General features: G+C 65.1%; 1 protein-coding gene across 5 annotated transcripts in view; it reads left to right on the plus strand.

Annotated features, from left to right (window-relative positions):
- Positions 1–1,086: 1,086 nt before the first annotated feature.
- Positions 1,087–24,262, plus strand: part of ANKRD55 (ankyrin repeat domain 55) — a 31,826-nt gene continuing 8,650 nt past the window's right edge. For 2 of the 5 annotated variants that reach the window (XM_070411731.1, XM_070411732.1), the window contains exons 1-9: positions 1,089–1,476; positions 6,327–6,467; positions 6,711–6,841; positions 8,965–9,074; positions 9,401–9,461; positions 16,992–17,120; positions 18,209–18,393; positions 20,049–20,219; positions 23,107–23,732. In XM_070411731.1, coding sequence (XP_070267832.1) covers positions 1,422–1,476; positions 6,327–6,467; positions 6,711–6,841; positions 8,965–9,074; positions 9,401–9,461; positions 16,992–17,120; positions 18,209–18,393; positions 20,049–20,219; positions 23,107–23,732 — 1,609 coding nt within the window. In that variant the 5' untranslated portion in view covers positions 1,089–1,421. Of the gene's footprint in view, positions 1,477–6,326; positions 6,468–6,710; positions 6,842–8,964; positions 9,075–9,400; positions 9,462–16,991; positions 17,121–18,208; positions 18,394–20,048; positions 20,220–23,106; positions 23,733–24,262 lie in introns of those variants that run through there. The other 3 variants (XM_070411729.1, XM_070411730.1, XM_070411733.1) reach the window with 3 other exon arrangements.

The following is a 24,262-nucleotide window of genomic DNA, read 5'->3' on the forward strand; positions in this document are numbered from 1 at the left end:
AAAGCCACGTGCGACCAGCGGACATCCCAGCATATTTGTGCCTAAACGGGCCGTCAATGGCCGTGTGCGTTCTATCCTGTTTTGTTTTGATTACCTTTATTGACATGATTGTGTGCCTGCTGAGTCTCCTAACAGAAATGGGGGCTTGGCCCGACCAGTGTAGCTCAGTGATTAAGTGTCAACTAGGAACCAGGAGGTCACGGTTCGGTTCCCGGTCGGGGCACAGGCCTGGCTGCAGGCTCGATCCCCAGTGTGGGGCGTGCAGGAGGCAGCCGGTCCATGATTCTCTCTCATCGCTGATGTTTCTCTCTCTCTCCCTCCCCCTTCCTCTCTGAAATTCGTAAATAGGTTGTGTGTTTTTTAATTGGGGTTTGCATGCTGTAACTCTTATGTTTTCTTTTTATTCTATTACTAGTTTTTATCGGGTTTTGCTTACTTCTTGGTCCCTGGTGTCTCGGGAATCTTGAGGCCTGGTTCCCTGCCCGGGTTTTAACTATAAATATAAAGTGACGGACACGTGTCCTGGAAAAGCCTGAAGACACAAGGGAGACGGACAAGGTGGACGTCTCGCCCTCGGGGCAGCCCCTGCAGGACAGCGCGGAGCCCGCGGCGTCTGCTCCCCCACAGACCCACCTGCGTGCCCGTGGGTGCCGCTGGCCTCAGGCTGTGCACAGAGAAACAGGTGACCTGTGCTCCTAGCGACGGGTTGGAGCCCCCCAGGTGAGTCTCTTCAGTGAACCCCGAGTTTCACCTGGAGCATGAACGCACCGCCGTCACCCAGCCGCTCCTGCGAGGACAGGAGGACCCACTGTGCCTGGGACCTCGGGCTGTGCTGATTGTGTGACTGTGGGCACCTGAGCTGGGGCCGTCCAGGGCCGCCCCCTCCCGCCCTGTGGAGCCGGAGCGGAGGGACTGGGGTGCCGGGCGCCTGGCAGCGCCTCCTGCGCAGCATCGGTCCCCAGGCCAGCATCTCCACGTGAGCAGCGCGGCAGCCCCTCCACGGGAAGCCCGCTCGCCCACGCCCGCCCGCACATGCTCCGTCGGCCCGAGTCCCTGCCCGTGAGCATCTCGGGGTTTAGAGCGACAGGCCGGCTGCGGGAGCTCCGTGCCTCAGCCCGGACCCCAGGCAGGCGCCCCCCCTCCCCCCGACACTGGTGTGTGGGGCCTGAGCGGCTCGCGGGCGTGCTGGGGGGGGCGGGGGGACACGTGCAGCCGACGAGCGAGCATCTGCTCCCGGCAGGTGTCACGGGAGAGCGTCCCTGTGGCCATCGCCGCCCAGACAGCAGCTGCGGCTCCACCACTGGCTCGTCGGCCGAGGGCTCGGCGTGACGCGGCCCAGGCCCAGGCGGTGTGGACTGCGGCGTGTGAGACGCTGCCCCTCCTCCCCGGGGGCTGGAGGCCGCCTGCCATTGGGAGGGAGGATGCAGCCGGCAGCCATGGAGTTCAGCGCCCCGGCCGGGCTCGAGCCCCAGCGAGGTGAGCGTGAGCGCCGTCCGCAGAGCCTGCGGGTCTCCCAGCGCCAGCCCAGGCGGCAGCTGCGGTGGGGAGGGGAGGGGGTGTGTGTGTCTGTGTGTCTGTGTGTGTGTCCATGTAATGTGTGTGTCTGTGTTCGCATGTGTCCATGTAATGTCTGTGTCTGTGTGTGTCTGTGTGTGTCCATGTCTGTGTGTGTCCATGTAATGTCTGTGTCTGTGTCTGTGTGTCCATGTCTGTGTGTGTCCATGTAATGTCTGTGTCTGTGTGTGTGTCCGTGTCTGTGTGTGTCATGTAATGTCTGTGTCTGTGTGTGTCTCTGTGTGTGTGTCCGTGTCTGTGTGTGTCCATGTAATGTGTCTGGCTGTGTGATGTGTGTATGTCCGTGTCTCTGTGTCCGTGTGTCCGTGTCTGGGTGTGTGACATGTGGAAGGAGCTCACACGTAAGACAAGCCTGTCTCAGCGGGCTTCGGGACTGTGGTCCCCTCCCAGCGCTCCCCCTGCACATTTTAAATGGGGTTCGAGCAGTGTCTCGTGTCGCCTTTGTTCTCTTTCGTCCTTTCTGTCCTGGTCTCTAAAGACGGTATGAGAGGGAGTAACAGAAAGAGCAGCCTGTGTCCTGGTACGTTTATCCTGCGTCTCCCTGCCGGGCCCCCAGCCTCTCGGTCTCCGCCAGGAGCGCAGCTGCCTGGTTTACGCCGCGGCCGAGGTTGTGTAACGACATCGGGTGTCATTGTCTGCGGCCGGGCTGGCCGTTCTCACTCACGGTCCCGGGGGCGGCGATCTGCCCGGAAAGGCTGCCGGGAGGTCGGCGTCCTATGAAAGCCCACGGGCTCCGTGCCTCTGCCGTGTGCCTGCGTGCGCACACGTGTGCCTGCGTGTAATTCTGCATCTTTCCTGCTGTGAGCGCAGTAAACATGTCTAGAATGTGCTGTAAACCGACGTCTGAACCACTGCGACCCGAGGGCTCCTCGGGGTCCTAGCGTCCTCGCTCGTGTTCCCGTTGGGGCTGCAGCTTGGGCACCAGGTGCGGAGCCGCGTTCGAAAATGCGCTGCTTCCTCTTCCTTCTCCCTCCGACCGCAGCTCCCTGCCCCCAGGCTCCCCGGTTCGTGGGCGAATCACTTTCCCGCGGGGTTTGCTCGAGTGGGTTTACATTTAGGTTTCTGCGTGGCTGTGTGTGTGTGTGGTTTGGTCTCCATGTCTTGAGTCGTGTCACACAGTGTGTGTGCGTGTGCACATGTGTGCACAGTGTGCATGTGTTTGTGTGGGTGCGTGTGTGCACGTGTGTATGTGTGTGGGTACGTGTGTATGTGTGTGGGTACGTGTGCACGTGTGTGGGTACATGTGTGTGCCCAGACGTGCTGGCCCCGGCGCGTGGCTGGGAGCCCCGTGGGGAACGAGGAGGTTGCAGCTGTGGCTCCCACTCCCCTTGGTGCGGTTTGTTTCACTCGACAACCAGCAGCAGCGACAGCGCCTGGTCCACAGGCCTCGTTCTGGCCGACGCGCGGCCCGAGTGGCGAGGACGCGTGTGTCCTGGACGGGGTGGAGGAGCAGCCCCCACGGTCAATACGCCGGGTTCCGTGTCTCCCCCGAGGCTCAGCCCAGCCTGGTTAACACGTTAACACGTTAACACGTGTGGTATTTACCCTTGTGGCTCCGCTCAGGCGAGCGATTCGCAGCGGGTCCTCGCCCAGGCCTGGTTCTCTCCACGCACGTTAGCCCTCCCGGCCACCCGGCCACCCGGCCACCTCGGCCCCGTTTGCCGGCGCTTCCTCTCAGGGGGGCCGTGGCCTGGCGGCCGCAGCGCACACTACATGGGTGGGTGGCAGGGGATGCTCCCTCGCTGTGTGACCTGAGCAAGTTGCCTGACCTCTCTGGGCTTGGTCTCCCCAGCAAACACGGGGGAACAGTGCTGACCTCGCAGGGGCTGGGAGCGTCCGAGATGCTGTCAGAACGCACCTGTCGCCGTGCCGTGAGCCATGGGCACGTTCAGGCTGCGCCTGCTCTTGGCGTAGCTACTGCTCTCGCCGTGCCACCCCCTGGCCGGCTCTCACGCCCTGTCCTGCAGGAGCCCAGCTCGGGGCAGTGAGGGCGTGGCCGCGGCTGGCGGCTCCATCACATGCGTTATTTTCCCAGAACTCCGGGCCCCGGAGAGCGGCCCCTGGAGAAGGAGGGGCCCCCACCTTCTTGAAAGTGGGGGGGGGCCGAGCACATGTTAAATACCGCGTCGCCGGGCAGGCCACGCGACACTCTCCCGAGAAGCCGAGTGTGGGGTGTGGTCGAGGGCCCCCCATAAATCCTGCAAACCCGGGAGTGGAGACGGCAGGGCCTCTGGCTTTCCGGGCAGATGGCGCGCACCCGGGAGGGTCACGGAGGTCACGGAGCGTCGATTCTCACACGGGGTCCCTGGGAATCACCCGGACAATTTCTGTAATCGCTGCCGCCTGGGTCCCCGCCCTGAGCGCTCCGTCCCGTCCGTGTGGGGTCTGCCTGGTGGACAGTCCAGCTCCTAAAGCGACGCTGTCTCCATGGCCCCCCAGCGTCGGTAGGGACCCCGGGCCAGCCAGCCGGGTACCACCACCACCTGTGGGTGGACAGAAAGCCGAGTGGGTGCTTCACAGGGTCTGGGCAACATCAGTGGGAACTGGAGAAGGACGAGCCTGTCCAGCTGGGGGGTGGCTGACTAGGGAGGGGGGCTGAGTGAGGACACGGGACCCGCGGAGGCAGCGGGCGGACGGACGGACAGACGGACGGACAGGGCTGGGAGCGATGCAGGCGGAAGGCAGAGAGGGATGGCCTCATCACAGACCCTGAGCCGCCGCCCATCACTCCTGTTTCCTTGGACCGTGTCCAGGGGCCCGAAGCCTGAGCAGGGCTACACGGGCCACAGGAGGACGGGCCAGGGGGTCCTTGCGCCCGGCCCCTCCCAGCCCAGCAGCCTCCACTCCCCGGCCGGGGGTATGGCCGCTCTGCAGGCTGAGAAGACGCCAGGCTCTCACGCACGGGGCTCGGTCACCCTCTGCACGTGCCCGTGTCCCGCCGAGGCCTCCGGACGCGTTTGGTCAGAAATCGCCTCCATGCGGCCGCCGTGAGGACACCAGCTCGCGAGGCGGCCCTCGTGGTCGGAGCATCCAGCCCATCCACTGCTCTCTCCCAGCGTCCACCCCTCAGGACCGGCCCCACCCGTCTGTGCAGAAAGCAGGTCTGAACGCTCTGCCAGCTGCTGTGAGATCCGGAAGCCGCGGTCGTGTCCAGCCAGGTCTGCTGGCTTCCGGCTGAGGGATCCGTTCCTCGCCCGAGAGGGTCCCAGTCAAAGCCGCAAACGCATGGGCGACGCCCGGTTCTGGCACGTGGAGTGGTGGGCGGGGTCACACTCGTGACCCAGGAACTGGGGGAGCCGAGAGGAGGGAGCGGGAGTCAAGGTGAACGTCCTACCTGCCGTCCCAGAGGCCTCCTGGGTCGGGGCTCCTACGCCGAGGAGACCCCACGAGGCCCGGGGGGCGGGGGCCCTGACCTGCAGACGCAGCCCGCGGCCTACGTGTCCCACACGGAGCCCAAGCTTTGCGGGGTGAGGTCTCCCTCCAAGAATCCGTCTTGTTCACGTGAAGTGCGCCCATGCTCTGCAACTGCCTCCTCGAGAGCCTCGTTCCTGATTCCAACACAGACGTGCGTCTTCACACAGCAAACCTGCTTCCCGCCCCCCGTCCCCCCCGTCCCCCCCCCCCGTCCCCGCCCAGGTGCTCCCCGAGGACCTTCCACGTGTCCCTGGGCTCCTGAGTCCCCAGCAGACTGGCCCCCGGTCAGGGCCGGTCAAGGCCACAGACTCCTCAGCGCCAGTGGGTGGCAGCGTTGTCCCGTGGAGCCATCTGGGCGGCTGAAGGGCTGGCCCCGTCCGGAAAAGGCAGAGGCCTCCCCACCTTCCGGTTGTTCTAGGCGGCCCCCCAAACGCGCTTTCCCTGCGTCCCACCATCCTGCCCGGGGCAGAGAGGGCTCTGGATGGAGGCGGGGTGGGGGCGTGCGCCCAGGAAATGCTCATGTAAGTGAACATCCATTGTCCTGCCGTACGTCCCGGCACGATGGCCACGTTAATAGAAAAACTCAGTAGCGATTTCCCTGGCATCCTTCCTCCCGAGCAGCGGCCATGCGGGTGGGAGTGTGGGGAGAGCAGACACAGCAGCGCCTGGCGGGGTCCCAGGAGTGGAACTTGCCCCCCAGCCCCTCCAGTGCTGCCCCGGGTCACCCGCCATGGTCCTGGCGTCCCCCTGGCCCAGGTGTGCACACAGCGGTCACATGGGCAACGGAGGGAGGAGTCGCACAGAGCGGGGTCCCTTTGGAACACCAGGGGGTGGGCCTGCAGGGCCTGTGAGGGGGGCACGTGCAGAGACGGGCAGGAGTGGCTCTGGGCCTGAGGGGCCTCCGGGGGGAGGCGGGCAGATGCCCTCTCCTCCCCACCAGCTCCTGCGGGGTCTCCACGGACCAGCCCGGGGGGAGGGCTCAGTGGGCGGGCAGCCAGGGGGGCCCTCGGGGGACAGGGTGGCCGGAAAGGGCAGGAGGACATCAGGACAGAGCAGGAGGCACATGGCCACTCTCCATGGTGGGCGACTGAGTCACTGACAGGAAATGTCACATTTCAGATAAAAACGACGGGGTGCTCCCTGGCTGGCCTCCCGGATTCCGCGCAGCCCAGGCCTGGGGGGCGGGGTGGGGGGAGCGTGACGTCTCAGGGACACGGGATCCCTCGGCCACAGCGGTCACTGTCCTCGGAAGGGGTGTGGCTCGTGGTCTGAGGTTTCCGTGAGGCCCGCGTGGGCGCCGCTCGGGTGCCGTGATTCAGGGGAGCCTCTGCGCACAGGGCGTCTGATTCCTGCAGGCGACTCATCGGAGGAAGTGGACCTGAGCCTGGTGTACCAGGCGGCGTCCAGCGGCGACGTCCGTGCGCTGACCGCCCTGATCCGGGAGGACCCCTCCGTCCTGGAGAGCCGTGACACCGAAGGTGAGCGCCCCCTCGCGCAGCCCACACGCGGCCCCGGGAGCGACAGTGTGCTCACCTGCACACGCGCCTCCAGCCGTCACCGCGCCGCTGGGGCAGGAAGCGTGCGCTGTTGGCGCTGAGGGTCTCGCTCCCAGCTGGGCGGGGCGGGCAGGTCTGTATTGACACGGAGCAGAGCAGAGCAGGCAAAGAAGGACGGCCCGGGCGCCACGTCGGCGTCCTCGGAGGCTGTGACTCTCCCTCCAGGGTGCACACCCCTGATGCACGCGGTGTCCGGGCGGCAGGTGGACACGGCGAAGCTGCTGCTGAAGATGGGGGCCAACGTCAACAGCCAGGACGCCGAGGGCCGCACCAGCCTGTGCCTGGCCGCCTACCTGGTGAGGCTGTGTGTGTGCTGGCCGCCTACCTGGTGAGGCTGTGTGTGTCCTGCTCAACTACCTGGTGAGGCTGTGTGTGTCCTGGCTGCCTACCTGGTGAGGCTGTGTGTGTCCTGGCCGCCTACCTGGTGAGGCTGTGTGTGTCCTGCCACCTACCTGGTGAGGCTGTGTGTGTCCTGGCCGCCTACCTGGTGAGGCTGTGTGTGTCCTGGCCGCCTACCTGGTGAGGCTGTGTGTGTCCTGCTCAACTACCTGGTGAGGCTGTGTGTGTCCTGGCTGCCTACCTGGTGAGGCTGTGTGTCCTGGCCACCTACCCGGTGAGGCTGTGTGTGTCCTGGCCACCTACCTGGTGAGGCTGTGTGTCCTGGCCACCTACCTGGTGAGGCTGTGTGTCCTGGCCACCTACCTGGTGAGGCTATGTGTGTCCTGGCCGCCTACCTGGTGAGGTTGTGTGTCCTGGCCGCCTACCCGGTGAGGCTGTGTGTGTCCTGGCCGCCTACCCGGTGAGGCTGTGTGTGTCCTGGCCGCCTACCTGGTGAGGCTGTGTGTCCTGGCCACCTACCTGGTGAGGCTGTGTGTCTGACCGCCTACCTGGTGAGGTTGTGTGTCCTGGCCGCCTACCCGGTGAGGCTGTGTGTGTCCTGGCCGCCTACCTGGTGAGGCTGTGTGTCCTGCTCAACTACCTGGTGAGGCTGTGTGTGTCCTGGCCGCCTACCTGGTGAGGCTGTGTGTCCTGCTCAACTACCTGGTGAGGCTGTGTGTGTCCTGGCTGCCTACCTGGTGAGGCTGTGTGTGTCCTGGCCGCCTACCCGGTGAGGCTGTGTGTGTCCTGGCCGCCTACCTGGTGAGGCTGTGTGTGTCCTGGCCGCCTACCTGGTGAGGCTGAGTGTCCCGGCACCGCAAGGTGGCTGGGCGCGTGCTGCTCGTGGGTCCCTTGTGTGGGTCTCGGATGCAGGCAGCTGCCATGTCCCCCGACACTGACGCTGCACGCAGAGTGGGTTTCACGGACGCAGGTCGCTGTGGGTCTTCCCAGCAGCCCCCAGCGGGAGACGCTGTGGCCACCAGGACTGTCTCTCCCATCCTTGCTGCATCCGCATTTCCCGGTGGTTGAGCAGCGGCTGAAGGGTCCCGGGTTCAACTCTGGTCAAAGGCACCTGCCCGGGTTGTGGGCTCGATCCCCAGTGGGGGGCGTGCAGGACGCAGCCCATCCGTGATTCTCTCTCATCATTGATGTTTCTCTCTCTCTCTCTCTCCCTTCCTCTCTGACATCAGTAAAAATATAAATAAAACTTTAGAACAGCGGTTCTCAACCTGTGGGTCGTGACCCCTTTGGGGGTCGAACGACCCTTTCACAGGGGTCCCCTAAGACCATCGGAAAACACATATATAATTACATATTGTTTTGTGATTAATCACTATGCTTTAATTATGTTCAATTTGTAACAATGAAATTGGGGGTCACGACAACAGGAGGAACTGCATTAAAGGGCCGCGGCGTTAGGAAGGTTGAGAACCGCTGCTTTAGAAAGCCGCCCAGGTTGTAGGAGAAGCAGGCCCGGCTCACGGTCGCAGACTGGGATCTGTGGTCCTGAGCGGGGGCCAGGGCGTCAGGACGATCGAGCGCTTCCTCAGCTCTTTCTGAAGAAAGAGAGAAACCAGCATCACACGTTCCAGGAAACGTGAAAAACGATAAAATGTTTCACCGCCCCCCCTCCGGTCAGATCTGTTTTCCAAACCTGGGGGGTCCTGGCCACTCCGACACCTGCCCTCTGGGGGCCTCTGGCCACACGGGCTCCTCCTGAGGGGAGAACGTGAGGGCTCAGGCGTCAGCAGCCAAAACCAGGCCGGTGCCTCCGCAAACTCTGACTCAGACGGGAAACACGTGGCCGTAGAGGTGACCTGGCTGTGCTTCGCTGGGAGATGCTTCCCTCCCTCCCTCCACGCATTGCACAGTGTGTTGATTCTCTGCCTCCAACATCGTGGGGGTCTCAGTCCTGGTTCTCACGTGCTTGGGGGTGTTGAAGCTCAGCTCCACGTGCAGGGGGGGGTTGGGGGGGGCTCGCGGTCGGCGGGCGGAGCCGGAGGCGGGTGACGAGCCGGGGTGACGAGCCCTCTCCCCGCAGGGCTGGCTGGAGGGCTGCGTGACTCTGCTCCGTAACGGCGCCAAGCATAGCATCGCGGACAAGAGCGGCCGCCTGCCCCTGCACGCCGCCACGGCCGCGCCCGACGTGAGGTGGGTGGCGGGTGCGGCACGGGGTGGAGGCGGGGAGGGCCCAGGGGTCAGAGGTTATCTCCTCCACCCCCTGCGGCAAAGGAAGCCAGTCCCTCCCTTTAGTCTTGTTTGTGGGTGCAGTCGGGACCCCCCTTAGCAAACCGAGCGTCCTGGGGGCTCAGACTCGGGGTCAGACCCTTCCTGCGAGGCTGACGGAGAAGCAGCGCGTTCGTCGTCGCCTGAATCTCCCCCGTTCGTTCCGTCACATTGATTCACGACGACGGTCGAGTGCGAGGCGGAGCCGAGCTCTGGATGCTGTTCTCTGAGCTGCGTCCGTTCCCTCCCAGGCTGCTGACGGTGCTGGTGCAGCAGTGCGACCGCAGCGAGGTCAACCACCAGGACAGCGAGGTGAGCCCGAGGGACGGGGCCTGGCCGCGTGCACGCCACGGGGGCTCCCCTAACCACGTGTGTGTGTGTGGGGGGGGGGGGGGGGGGGCGTGTCTTGTGTTCCCGGCCCAGAGCCGCCGTCCTCACGCCAAAGGCCACACAGAGCAGCCTGCCCGGCCCTGCAGAGGCTGAGCTCCAGATGAGGGGCCCACGGCGAGCCCCCGCAGCGCCGGCTCCTTGCAGCCGCACCTCTTCCCAGAGGCAGGGCTGCCGTCCGTTCCCGCTGCTCCCCAAGGGGCCCCAAAGCCGTGCCCTCGCCTGCGTGTCAGCGCCCGCGTCACCCCGTGTGCTTGCCGGCTCATGTCACCAAGGCCGTGAGGACTTTAAGCAAATAGAGCGACAGCAATGGCCACGCGTGCGCCCAGTGCCGGCTACCAGCTGGCCCAGACGGGAGGACGAAGCCCTGATCAGGGGCAGGTGGGGCCTCCGTCCAGGGCCCCCCCAGCCTCTACCCAGGGCCCCCCCCGCGCCTGGCATCAGCAACCGCCCAGAAAGCCCGGCGGGTCTGAGGTCAGACACCTCTGACTCTGTGGTCACCGCTGCTTTCACTGCCGTGTCCTCGGTGGTTACAGCAAAGCCCAGGAGAGCGAGGCCCGCCCCGGCCTCACCCGCCCCGGCCTCACCCGCCCCGGCCTCCACTTCTGCTTTAAAACAAGAAGCAGGGACAGCAAGCGCACTCGGACCCCTGGGCGCTGCGTCAGAGGGAGGAGCTGGGGGAGCATCTATGTCGGTCCTTCCTCCTCCCCAGCTCCTCCCTTGGCCCCGAGCTGGGCTCTTAGAAAGGGGCCCCTCAGTCACTCAGACCCAGAAGGAAGTCCCTCCCCGGCCTCGCCCTGTGCCCTCGGCGGACAGACACTCCCAGACACGTGGCCCGTCTCCCCTCCGGCCGGCGGTGGAGGCGAGGATGGGCTTTCCAAAGGCCACTCGCCGGGCGTGGGGAGCGTGCGGGGAGCACGGAGCCGGCTCTGGCTCCTCCTCATGCACAGGGACCCCAGGAGCTTCCTGCCGGGGAGCCAGCCTCCTGCTGTCGGCGGCAAATGCAGAGCAGGGGCCTCAGACAGGCCCTTCCCCCAGCGCGCAGCTCCTGCCGGACCTGTCCCAGCGCATCCCGTGTCCCAGCGCGTCCCGTGTCCCAGCGTGTCCCATGTCCCAGCGCGTCCCGTGTCCCAGCGCTTCCCGTGTCCCATGTCCCAGCGCATCCCGTTTCCCAGCGCGTCCTGTGTCCCAGCGCGTCCCGTGTCCCAGCGCTTCCCATGTCCCAGCGTGTCCCGTGTCCCGTGTCCCAGCACGTCCAGTGTCCCAGCACATCCATGTCCCAGTGCGTCCCATGTCCCAACATGTCTGTGTCTGAAACCCTCCTGAAGCCACGTGCCCACGCGCCTGTGACTGATGTAGATTCGTCGTCGCTGTGGGTTTCACGTGGAGGGTTGTGTGCCCCCGGCCAGGTCATCTGCAGGGCGGGCGCCCTCTGGCACGGAGGGCGGGCGGTCTGCGTGGGCAGGACAGGCCGTGGCGTGGAGGAGCCCGCCTCTCCCTCTCGGAGCGCCGACCCGCACAGCCCCTCGCCCTCTGTGTCCCTATGAGCCCGCCCAGTGAGGCCCCCACTGCGCACGAGGGTGACAGTTAGAGCCTCGGCACCCACCCTCCACCCGCCAAACCCAGGCAGCAGGACGGCTCAGGAAGGAGGACAGGTGCGCTGGGGGGAGGGGAGTGAGGCCGCCCCCGGGTGTCGGGAATATTTCCCAGAAATTACCTCGGTGACCGAGCTCCTTGCAACCACGGCTCAGGGTGAAAGGGTCCATTCGGAGAAATCTCACTGCACTGGAGACATGAGATCGTGAGCTGGGACTGAAGAGGGAGGGAGAGAGGGAGGGAGGGAGGGGGGGGAGGGAGGGAGGGAGAGGAGGCCTGTTCCCACGCCTCCTGGACCTGCTCAGGAATCATGGCTGTGCATCGGGGAGAGTCACGCGGAGGCACCGGGTCCTCGCCCAGTGACCGACCGAGGAGGATCCTGTATTATTATTGGTGGCGGTGCTATTAGTGTTACTTAGATGAGTGAGACATGGACACATTCGCTCTTTTAAAACGTCAACGTTACAAGTGACTCTGGGACGCTGTGGTCCCCGCCCCCCCTCGGCCCGGGCAGGTGGGCGTCCTGCCGGCTCTCGGGGCCACGGACAGGAGCCGGACAACACGGCTCACTCCCCCTGCTGTCCTGCAGCTGCTCCTCCAGAGCTGCTTCCGCCTCGGCCGACAACCCTCCTTCCCCACCGCACTTCCCGGCTGCACGTGGCCGTCTGTGTCCGCGGAGCAGTCACCCGCCAACGGAGGTCCAAGAAGACGGCGCAGAAAGTTCCAGAGGGAAGCCGTTCACACGTTTCCAGTCGCACACTGTTCTGAGCTGCGTGACGAAATCTCCCCCTCCCGGCCCTGGGATGGGACCCATCCCTTCGTCACTTAGTCCCTGCCTGTCCATCACCTAGTCCCTGCCTGTCCATCACCTGGTCCCTGCCTGTCCATCACCTGGTCCCTGCCTGTCCATCACCTAGTCCCTGCCTGTCCATCACATAGTCCCTGCCTGTCCATCACCTGGTCCCTGCCTGTCCATCACCTGGTCCCTGCCTGTCCATCAACTAGTCCCTGCCTGTCCATCACCTAGTCTCTGCCCGTCCATCACGTAATCCCTGCCTGTCCATCACCTGGTCCCTGCCTGTCCATCACCTGGTCCCTGCCTGTCCATCACCTAGGCCCTGCCTGTCCATCACCTGGTCCCTGCCTGTCCATCACCTAGTCCCTGCCTGTCCATCACCTAGGCCCTGCCTGTCCATCACGTAGTCCCTGCCTGTCCATCACCTGGTCCCTGCCTGTCCATCACCTGGTCCCTGCCTGTCCATCACCTGGTCCCTGCCTGTCCATCACTTAGTTCTCGGACTGTCTCAGTACCTCAGTGCCTGTGTTCAAGTCACCGTCAGTATTTTACTAACAAGGGCGCATTCACAGTGTACATTTTAAAAATATATTTATTATTTCAGAGAGGAAGGGAGCAGGAGAGAGAGATAGAAACATCAATGATGAGAGAGAGTCATTGATCGGCTGCCTCCTGCATGTGCCCTGACCAGGAACCGAACCGTGACCTCCTGGTTCACAGGTCGATGCTCAGCCACGGAGCTCGCCGGCCGGGCCGCAGTCTGCTGTTGCAGCGGCTCTGTTTGATTGGCTGTCGTTGTTCATCGCTCGCTGTGCCTCATGTGTGAGTTGTCTTATCGTAGGTGTGTACGTGCAGGAACCCACGTAGCACACACAGGGTTCAGGTCGTCGGGTCCCAGGCCCCCCGGGGGCTCGCCGCGGGTCCCCATCAGGAGGGACGATGTCCTGTGAGAACCTGCGCTTGCTGGGCCTCCCCTGTGCCCGGCGGTGGGGTCGTCTCGGGGCCACCATCCAGCGCTGCTCTGCTCTCGTGCGAGCGCCCCCGGCGGTTGTGGGAGCCTTTCCCCGGAAGAGCCCTGGGCAGGGGATGTGTGCGTCTGTGTCCCCCCCCCCCGCCTGGCTGCTCCCGGGCCGTCCCCCGTGTCAGCGCAGCCGTCCGGGCACAGCGCCGCTCTCCTGCCGTCGGCGTTTCTGTTCCTCAGTGAGCGTTTCCCTGGCGGCCATGAGAGGAGCATCCTGTCGCAGGTCAGGGTCACCTGTCACCTGTCACCTGTGCTCTCTCTGTGACTGGCTGGGCAGAGCGCCCGTCATCGGTCGCCGCTCACGTCCTGTGTGTTGGTGGGAGTTTACGTTCTGAAAAGCACTCCTTATCCTTCGCTCTGCTGCTCGTGGGGCAGCTCGTGTGCGTCTTCTTGTGCAGAAATCGTAAAACATGGTACAACCCGAGGGCCCTTCTCGGGCCACTGCTCCTGCTGTGGTCGGGCTGCCGCCTCCGCCCCCCGGGACCGCCTACGCCGTGTTCCTCGTGTGCGACGAGGCTTCTTCTTTTAGGTCAGCAGTTCCTCTTCTGGACTCTTTGTTCTGTGCTGATGGGCTGTTTGTTCTTTCCGTCTCATTGGCCTCGCGGCTCGGTTGTGAGGTGACTGGGTCGCAGCTGTCCACGCGCAGGTTAGCCCTGTGCGGGGGGGTGGGCGTGGGCCTGCCTGCGCGCCTTTGTCCTGCAGCCCAGAGGGACGTCGCAAAGCGTGGCACCCGGGGGGGGGGGGGGGGCACGGTGACGAGACTCCAGGGCCTGCACCCCCTGCTCTGGGGGCTTGGGCAGGAGGAACGCCACTGAGGGGCTGTGGGCTGTGGGCCGTGGTCAGGACGTGGCACCCGCCCAGAGCCGCCCGCGAGGCCGCTGTTCAGGATGCGCCGTGGTCTGTCCGATGCACGTCCTGCTTGGGAGGCAGACCCTCGGCGCTCCCGGGGCAGCCGCCTCCGAGGAAGCAAATCCGAGTCGTCAAAGCAGACGTGATCCTGTGGGTGTCGTTCTCGGCACCAGCCCGCTCGTAACGCTCAGGGGAGGCAGCCGGGACCGAACGCCCGAGGGACCCCTCCTTCACAGCCGGCAGAGGGCGGAACAGCCAAATGTGTTTATTCACTTATTTTTATATATTTTATTGGTTTCAGAGAGGAAGGGAGAGGGAGAGAGAGGCGTCCACGATGAGAGGATCACGGATCGGCTGCCTCCCGCACGCCCCACACTGGGCAGCGAACCCGAAACCCCGGGCCTGTGCCCTGACCGGGAATGGAACCCTGACCTCCTGGTTCACAGGTTGACAACCCTCCTGGCTCAACAACTGAGCCACGCAGGCCTGGCATGGTCGGCGGGTCCTGAGGCGGCCACACAGGTGCCTCCAGCTCAGCCCGGAGGCGGGGAGGAGGCGCTGGGGAAAGGAAGGTCCCTCAGCCGCGTGTGTTGTGCACCGAGAGCCAGGTCAGCGGGTTCCGAAAGCTTTGGTTCTCGTGTCACTAACTGGGAGGGTTCGTTGTGTTTCTCATTAGCCCGATTCCGACTGGACACCCCTTGGCTCGACAGAAAGCTCTTGCGGCCCGTCCGTGTGGGATATGGACCTACAGCGTGTCTGCATGGCCCGTGTCGCGTGCGCTGCGATACCGTCATTATTCAGAGAGGCCATGGGTGACAGGTGTCCACACAGGACCTTCGACGGGACCGGCAGCCACTTCTAAGAGTGACCCCACCCCCGGGGGCAGGGGGGGCGGATGCATGCGTGTCGATACCTCGCAGAAAGGGAAGGGTTGCCAGCTGCACTCGAGGAGGGGCCCGAGGTGCTGACAGATGGAACGGAGCATGGTCTGTGGTGGCAGCCCTGACAGCGGGAGGCCCTCCCGGAGCAGCGAGGAGGCCCCGGGTCCAGCTCGTCGCAGCCGGAGCATCCCAGCATCTGAGCTCGCCTCCGGCGCGTCGCCAGCCTGCCGTGTGCGGGGCAGAGGCGTGGGGCCTGGGCGTGAACCCGCCACCCCACGCAGCCAGGCAGCGCCCAGGCGGCCGCTCACCCGTGTGTGTGTCACTCCTCCCCGGCGCCCCCGTGGCGCTGGCAGGAGCACACTGCGAAGGGTCAGCGAGGCGGCGGCCGGCACGGCTCCGAGGTGGAGCGTCGCCCTAGGAGCCAGGAGGTCACGTGTGATTCCCGGTCGGGGCACATGAGTTGCGGGCTCGATAGCAGCAGGAGGCAGCCGATCCATAACTCTCATCATTGATGTTTCTCTCTCCCTTCCTCTCCCTTCCTCTCTGAAATCAATAAAAATACATCTTTAAAAGAGATTTAGTGAGGTATCGTATTCGAAGCTCTTGGCACCAGGCAGGCGTATGAAATATGGCCGTGCCCCCCGCCCCCCCCCCCAGCCCCGCACCGAGCATGGGGGGGGGGGGTTGTAAGACCGACTCCTGCAGCCTGTGCTCAGGGGACCACGGTGAGCAGGCTGTGGTTAAACTGATCATCACAGTCTCATCGCAGCGACGTTCGCGCCGATTCTCGCCTCACGGAGCACGAGGCGCGTGGAGGCGGCCGTGGGCCTGGGCCTCCGGGTCCTGCGGTTTCCACGGTGCTTCGGGGACCACGATCCTCGTAGACGGGGGACCTGCTCCGCCGTCCCTGCCCGCGTGTCGGATTGAAAAGGCAGAGCTGGGTTTTATAAAAGAGGTGCAGCCAGGGCCGGGGCGGTCCTCCCTGTGCCCGCGTCTGTTCAGCGCTGCGCCCGCTCCAGGCTCCGGGCTCCGGGCTCCGGGCTCCGGGCTCTGGGCTCCAGGCTCCCACTCAGCTGCTCGGTCGTCCTGATGCTCTGGTCCCGGGTACGGGGGCCACTTCACACCGAAGCCAGTGATGGACGCTGGCGGCCTCGGCCCACAAGAGGACGTCCACGTGGAGTAAAAAGAATCCCCTCCTCTGAGTCCTGATCCCTAAGCCCAGGGGCCGGTGTGGCCATGAGGAGCCCTGGGACGCGTGGACCCCGTGGCTCGCTCACCGTGGGAATGGCCCGAGAAGTCCATGCGCTCCCACCGCCTCCCTGTCCACGTGGAGCCCATTCTAGGAAACCCCCAGGACCCTCTCTGAGCTCCGCGTCAGAGGCTGGAGCTAGAACCTTGAGCGCAGACCGCAATCTAACGACGTGGAACGTGGAGCTGGCCGGGGCCACGTCAACGCCAGTGCCCCGCGGGCCCCACGCCCAGACCCAGTTCCGTTCGCGCACGACGCGGGCTTCCCGGCTTCCTCTGCACAAGCTGAGATGCAGAGGACCTGCCCGTGGCTCGCTGCTGAGCTCGGATCCTGCTGCACCGCCCGGCGCCGGTGGGCGCAGTGGCCCTGTGCCACCTGACAGGGGCCTGGGGCTCGTTAACAGGAGGTTCCAGCACGTTCTGCAGCCTGCTCTCCCAGCTTCCAGCTGACGGAGGGAGGAGGGATGTGTGCGGGCCACGTGGGCTTGGTGTTCTGGGCCGGCTTGGGGGGCTTCGTGGCTGCGCTTACGTGGCAATGGCCGTGTGGCCGTGGTCACGTGTCCGTGGTCAGGACTCGGTCTCGTGCCTCAGGGCCTGTGGGAAGGCTGGGCAGTGTGGCCTGGTGCCCTAGAGGCGGAGGAAACAGTTTGGTGGACACGTGGTGACTTCATGTCACTCACCCAGAGCTGGTGTGGAGGGGATAGCACACGACGCTCAGGCCTCGGGCCAGCAGGGAGCTCGGGTGACACGGGCAGCCGCATCCTGCCCGCCCGGCTCAGCCCTGCCCGGTCCCTCCTCCGCGGGGCTCTGCGCTCTGCGCTCTGCGTGAGTCTCTAGCATCCGGCGATCCCAGCGGCCCTTCGGCTCGTGTGGGCGCGTGCTGTCCGTCTTCCGCGCCCACAGGGCGGTCCCGTGGGGAAGGGGTCTCGCTGCCCTCACTTCCCAAGTGTCCGCAGCACAAAGCCGCTCAGGACCTGAGCTGGACGAACCATGTGAGGAATGAGCCGACAGGGGGCTCCACCCCCACACCCCATGCCCTGCTCACCCCCCATCTTGTTTCCCAGGGAATGACCCCCCTCCACTGGGCGGCCTTCCACAACCAGCCTCAGCACACCCAGGTCCTGCTGAGACGGGGGGCCGACCCCACCCTGGTGGACAAGGACTTCAAGACGGCTCTGCACTGGGCGGTGCAGGTAGGGCCTGCTGACCTGCGTGTCGGCCCGGGAGCGGGTGGCCACTGCAGCCTCACACTCAGGGGCAGTTCCTACATTCACACAGGGAGACTCACCTGGTCTCCGCCCCCACCCGTGCCCCCGGGAGAGCAAGCCTGCCACTGGGGGATGTGGGGGGATCTGCTGTCAAGAGGACACCCTGCCAGGATGCAGAGGGGCCGTTACAGACCATGGGGTGCAACCTGCTCTCTCAGAGCCGCTGACCTGGACCTGGTGGGCCGGGCGGGGCCCCTAGCAGACCCTCCATGCCTGCTGCGCTGGGCTCTTTGGGGTGGGAACCCCTGTTCTTTATTTTTCAATCCTCACTCGAGGGGATTCTTTCCATTGAATTTTAGAGAGAGTGGAAGGGAGGGGGAGGGGAGAGAGAGACATCCATTGATTGCCTCGCGCTCGCCCCCCAACTGGGGCCAGGGATCAAACAGGCGGGGAGACCACAGGCGGGGAGACCCACAGGCGGGGAGACCCACAGGCAGGAGACCCACAGGCAGGAGACCCACAGACGGGGAGACCCACAGGCGGGGAGACCACAGGCGGGGAGACCCACAGGCAGGAGACCCACAGGCGGGGGGACCCACAGGCGGGAGACCCACAGGCGGGGGGACCCACAGGCGGGGAGACCCACAGGCGGGAGACCCACAGGCAGGAGACCCACAGGCGGGGAGACCCACAGGCGGGAGACCCACAGGCGGGGAGACCCACAGGCAGGAGACCCACAGGCGGGGAGACCCACAGGCGGGAGACCCACAGGCGGGGAGACCCACAGGCGGGGAGACCCACAGGCGGGAGACCCACAGGCGGGGAGACCCACAGGCGGGAGACCCACAGACGGGGAGACCCACAGGCGGGAGACCCACAGGCGGGGAGACCCACAGGCAGGAGACCCACAGGCGGGGAGACCACAGGCGGGGAGACCACAGGCGGGGAGACCCACAGGCAGGAGACCCACAGGCGGGGAGACCCACAGGCGGGAGACCCACAGGCAGGAGACCCACAGGCGGGAGACACAGACGGAGCGGCAGCGGCTGCATCGGGGCCTCTGCGTCTCCCAGAGCGGGAACAGGCTGCTGTGCTCCATCATCCTGAGCCACCACCAGGGCCCGTCCATCATCAACTGTGACGACGAGAGCGGGAAGACATGCGTGCACATGGCCGCGGCCGCGGGCTTCAGCGACATCATCACCGAACTGGCCCGCGTCCCCGAGTGCAACCTGCAGGCTCTGGACGTGGACGACAGGTACCGGGGGCGGGAGGGGCTGGAGCTGCCACCCTCTCCACACGTTCAAGGTTAGGGCGACCCTACTGACCCCTCCTGCTGCCACGGTCACACGTGTGCTGGGACCACCTATCCTACCGGCCACGGTCATACGTGTGCTGGACCCCCTCTCCTGCTGGCCACGCTCACACATGTGCAGGGACGACGTGAACTGCTCTCGCGGGGCAGGAAAGGGCGTGGGGAGGAGGGAGAGGCGGAGGGTGCGCTGTCACTTGTCCGCGTTTGCCGGACGCCCTCCGTGCCCAGAGGCGCCATGTGGCTCAGCTCCCTGCTGGCGAGCAGCTGCTCTTACAGGAGTTTTGTTTTCCTTCCTCCTGAGTTGTCATCAGGCAGCAGGGTTGGCACCGACAGGAGCACAATAGAGGCTTTGTGTTCAGGCCCCGGCGGGACCTGGCAGCCCCATCGTTAGAGAGGTGTCCGCGGGCCAGGGCAGGTCCCGGAAGCGGAGCCTCGGCCCCTGGTGATGGGCAGCGAGTGGCCCCTCCCCTGTCTCCGGGCAGAGAGCCTCCCACAGGCGCCCCCACTGTCGCCCTGGGGCTCCCGGGGGCCATGCTCCGCTGAGCTCTGCGTGGGGAGGCGTCGCTCAGGGAGGATGGGATGATTCGCCGACACGAGAGCGTTGAGCGTGAGCCGAGGGTCGCCAGGCCGTGTGGCTCTTACCCGCTCACGGAGGCGCTAAGCGGCCACTTGTTCTGCGTTTGGACACGAGACACCTGAGTCCTGGGGACAGAACCTTCCGGGTTGCACCGCAGCCTCAGAGCGGAGGTGGCTGAGGGCCGACTCAGACAGGACCGTCTCCCTGCTGTGCACAGGCCGTCCCGGGGCAGGTGGGCGCGGGTCCCAGCAGGCGGGCCATGGGGGAGGGGGGGCAGCCCGCAGTCGAGGGAGAAAGGGAACAGCCGGAAGGGAAGCCAGGCCTTGGGCGAGGCGGGCTGGGGAGCCGCCTGCACCGGAATCCTTCCAGAACCAGCTCCGGACAGTCTTCCCGTGTTGCTCTCACAGGCTGAGCGAGGACACCCGGCCCCTGGCCTCGGAGGACGTGGGACCCGAGATGAGAGGCAGAAGGGAGGCAGGCGCTCAGGGCGAGCGGGTCCCCGGGGGCGGCTTCCTGCTCCGCTCGGCGCCCTCGGCCCGGCCCGGCCGCCCCTGTGGCCCTCACTCCGCACCCGCAGCTGCCCTTCGCGTGGGAACTGTGGGCCTGTGTTTACGGTAGAATTTCTCAGAAGGCTGAGGGTTCGGTGCTTTCAGCAGCTGCAGTCACGGACTTCCCCTCTTTCCAGTGAGAGAAAGTGTTTGTGGGGAGGGAGGGGCAGGCGGGCAGAGGAACCGGCCCTTTCCCAGCTCAGAGGCTACTGTCCCCCCCCCCCCCCCCAAAGATCCATGGAAAGTACCCTCGTTCGCGGATTCACAACAGCAAACGCCGTCCTCCGCTTTGAGCCACAGCTTCCTCTTCCAGGACGTTCTCAGGAAGGCGGAGTGGGAACGCTCAGGCCAGAGGGGAGCCCCCACTTCCCGCAACACGAGCGCCATCTCCACGCTAACGAGCACAGGCTTCCCGCAGCCCCTGTCCTGCTCGCCCCTCACTGCTCCCTGTGCCGTTCCCTCCCGTTGTCCAGGACACCCCTGCACTGGGCGGCGGCGGCCGGGAAGGCGGAGTGCGTGCGGTCCCTGCTGGACCTGGGCGTGGACAGCAGCCTGCGGGACATCAACGAGAGCGCGCCCCTGGCCTACGCGCTGCACTGCGGCCACGCGGCCTGCGTGCGGCTCCTCGCCCGCGGCGGGGCCAGGTGAGTGCGGCCCTCGCTTCTCTCCTCCCCTCTCTCCACAATCAGTAACCTCTCATTAAAGTTCCAGCGTCACAGAATTCTCAAAGGTCGCGCTTGTTCACCTCACCCCGGAAACTGTCGGGAAAGCTGTCGTGTGTCAGGAGGCGGCCGAGCTCGCAGGGCGCCGTCGCGGTGTCCAGAGGCCCAGTTTGTGACAGCTGGACCCTGTCAGCGGCCACAGCGACGGCCGATGGCTGACCTCGAAGGGACAGGCTCACAGCGCGTTTCTCGGAGCTCCATGCGGGCCCCTCTGGAGAGCCAGCGGGTGTCTGTCAGTCACGGAACGGCGTCCCATGAAGCGTCCGGCTCAGCCACCAGGTCTTTCCCACACACGCGGCCACGCTGAGTCTGTGGTAGACGCGCTTCTGAGCGCTGCCTGTTCTGTCAAAAAACGCACACGCACGGGCGCTGCCTGATGAAAGCCACCCCTCCCTGGGCACCGTCGAGATACATGACGATCTTTGCGATGCAGGTCCTTCGATGCTGACGTCTTGGTCGGCGCCAAGGACCCACGCTCAGCCATCGTCTGCCCCGCTCCCGTGGTGCAGAAAGCAGCCCGTGAAAAAGACAGTCACTTCTCAATACTGTTTTTTAAAATATGTTTTTATTGATGTCAGAGAGGAAGGGAGAGGGAGAGAGAGAGAAACATCCATGATGAGAGAGAGTCATCGATCGGCTGCCTCCTGCACGCCCACCCTGGGGATCGGGCCCATGACCGGGCATGTGCCCTGACCGGGAATCGAACCCTGACCTCCTGGTTCACAGGTTGACGCTCACCCACGGCGCTATGCCCGCTGGGCTCCTGATGCTATTACGAATATCACTTTAGCCCCAGGACTCCCCCAAAGACTGACAGGACCCCCTCCCACGGGTTCGGGGCCCACCGTGGAGCCCCAGGGCCTCCGTCCCAGCCGTGGCAGGAGGCGGCGGCTGTGGGACATGCTGATGGAGCGTAGTTAGCACAGGACGTGTTCCATGGAAGGAGCTTGAGGACATCTCCACAGCCCCCTGGGCTGCCCTCTGGGCCCGTGAGGCGTCCAGAAGTACGTTCAGTTTTCCAAAAAGCCTCTGAGGAGGTGAGAGGAGGAGGAGGAAACGCATCCAGGGGAGCGGAGACCCAGCCCTGCGCTCTGTGACCTGCAGCCAGAGCGGGTGACGCTTCCCGATCCCAGATCCCAGCGTCTCACTCCAGAGAGTCCGCTGCAGCCCTGGCCGGTGTGGCCCAGTGGGTAGAGCGTGGGCCTGCAGACTGGAGGGTCCTGGGTTTGATTCCAGTCCAGGGCACATGCCCAGGTTGTGGGCTTGGTCCCTAATAGGGGGTGTGCAGGAGGCAGCCGATCCATGAGTCTCTCTCCCTCCCCCTTCCTCCCTGGAATCAATAGAAACATATTCTTTTTTAAAAAAAATATATTTTATTGATTTTTTACAGAGAGGAAGGGAGAGGGATAGAGAGTTAGAAACATCGATGAGAGAGAAACATGGATCAGCTGCCTCCTGCACACTCCCCACTGGGTATGTGCCCGCAACCAAGGTACATGCCCTTGACCGGAATCGAACCTGGGACCCTTCAGTCCGCAGGCCGACGCTCTATCCACTGAGCCACACCGGTCAGGGTGAAACAAATTCTTCAGAAAGAGGACTGCAGTCGGGCTCACGGCCTGTGCCTGGTCAGTCTGCGCTGTCCCCTCCCCCCAGAAAGCAGCCGGTCCGCTGTGGCCTCGGCAGAGCAGAACTGAACTTTCCGAGAAGCAGAAGCAGAAGCGGCGGCTGACCTTTCCTCCCTGGGACGAGCCGGGCGCCGGGCGCTCACTTTCCCCCACGGCCACGCGGCCTTCACGCTTCCTCTTCTGCAGCACCGCCCGGCCACGCGCCTCCCCCAGTGCCCTCCGTGCGCTTGGTTAAGAAGTATTTCCAACAGGAAGTTCAGGAAAAGCTGGAGGGGAAGCAGAGACACGCACGCAGCGCCCACCGGCAGCTGCCGGGAGCGGACGGTGTCAGGCTCTGCCCGGGCCACGGGGCCCCTGGCAGCCTCGGGGCCACAGCCCCTCGGGCCCCCGCCCGCCCGCGGGGCAGCAGGAGCTCGCCTGGCCTTCAGCTCTGGCAGGAGCTTGCACCCCACCGATGCCCACCACCCCCGAGAGGAAAGAGCAGGGTCCTGGTGGGCGGACGGTGGAGGGGAGACTGGAAGGACGGCTCCCGGGATCGAGAGGCTGTCGCTAAGACGTGTCTGACGGGAGATCGGACGCCTCCAGGAGGCACTTCTGCGGAAGAGCGAGTTCCCCTTTCTCAGGCACACAGATGTCAGGTGGCCGCTAAGGCTGCGCACCCCAAAATGCGCTTTCCGTCAACCTGGCAGAAACAGGCGTCATGTTGATTCATTCACACCAGGCGGGTGTGGCCGTGCTGGCTGCGGCCATGTTTTATCTGACAGTCTAGGGCAGGGGTCCTCAAACTACGGCCCACGGGCCACGTGCAAATACAAATATTGTATTTGTTCCCGTTTTGTTTTTTTACTTCAAAATAAGATATGTGCCGTGTGCATAGGAATTTGTTCACAGTTTTTTTTAAACTCTAGTCCGGCCCTCCAACGGCCTGAGGGACAGTGAACTGGCCCCCTGTTTAAAAAGTTTGAGGACCCCCGGTCTAGGGAGACGAGGTCGGTGCGCCGGACACGGCCGGTCCTTGGGCTGTGGGCCCCCCGGCGCCCCGACTGGAACCGCGGCCCTGGAGGTGGGTCGGGGCTCTGGTGTATGGGGACCGAGATGGCCCCCCAGGCGGCAGGCTGGACGGGCCGGTGAGAGGCGCGGCCGGCACCGCCTGACCTCCATCTTTCCCTGTTGCTGCCCAGAGCAGAGCCGGCCCGGGCCCTGCCCGCCCCCAGCGGCCGGCCCCCGTGGAAGGAGGGCCGAGGCCACGTGCTCCGGCAGATCTGGGGCCGAGGCCGCAAGGAGGAGCAGCGGGCCGCCCCCGAGGACCCCGGGGTGCTCACCTCTCGCGTCGACGACATCATCGCCACCTTCGACGGCAGCGCGGAGACCGGCTGCCAGGAGCAGGTGCCCAGGGCGGACTCGAACCACAGGAGCTCGGGGGGCTCCAAGCACCCCCCGCCCGAGCAGAGGCCGCCAGCCCGGCAGGGGCTCCCGCCCCTCAGGGCCCAGAGCCTCCCGCCCCTCGTGCCGGCGGCCCTGCGGACGGCCTCCCAGGGGGCTGCTGCCCACGCCGGCCCGGGCCCCGGCGCCCCGCACGCGGCCCCCAGGTCTCAGCAAAGCTGCAGCGAGCAGGACTCACTGGGCCACAGGCCCGGCGGCCAGGCACTGCCCGACCCCTGGAGAGGCGACTCTGGCCAGGGGCTCCCCAGGGCGTGGCCGGGGCCCCCCACCGAGAAGCTGCTGGGCAGGCTGCTCCCCGGCAGGTCCCGGCACCAGGAAGTCGCGGGGCCTCCACACCTGCCGCAGCTGCAAACGCCGCCAGCAGGTAGGTGGGCTCCCCCTTCCTGGTCCTGGCCGCTCGCGGGGACCTGTCTCAGGTTCTGGGAGGAACCAGGTGGCCAGCCTGCGGGGCGGGGCCAGGGCACCGAGGGCCCCAGTCACCTTCCTTCCCGAGGCCCCGGATTCGAGGTTTCCAGGCCGTGGGACATTCTGCTTTTCACCCCCTCCCTCCCCCCCCACCCCCTCCCTCCCCTAGAGCAAGTCTAAGTAAAAGCACTGTCTCCTCTTCCCAGCAGCCCTGTGGGGACCCAGCCTTAGAGCAGGAAAGTGACTTCTCCACTTGGGAGGATTCTTAGCCGAGGGGCAGGGACATGCCCTGAGGGGTTCATTTGTTTGTGTGACTGTTTTTTTTCTTTCTTTTTTTTTTTATTTCAGAGAGGAAGGGAGAGGGAGAGAGATAGAAACATCAAAGATGAGAGAGAATCATGGATCGGCTGCCTCCTGCACATCCCCTACTGGGGATTTAGCCCACAACCCAGGCATGTGCCCTGACCAGGAATCAAACTGTGACCTCCT

Source organism: Myotis yumanensis, unplaced genomic scaffold, assembly GCF_028538775.1.
Source record: "Myotis yumanensis isolate MYYU_CA2020_CCGP unplaced genomic scaffold, mMyoYum1.0.hap1 SCAF_4, whole genome shotgun sequence".
NCBI lineage: Eukaryota > Metazoa > Chordata > Mammalia > Chiroptera > Vespertilionidae > Myotis > Myotis yumanensis.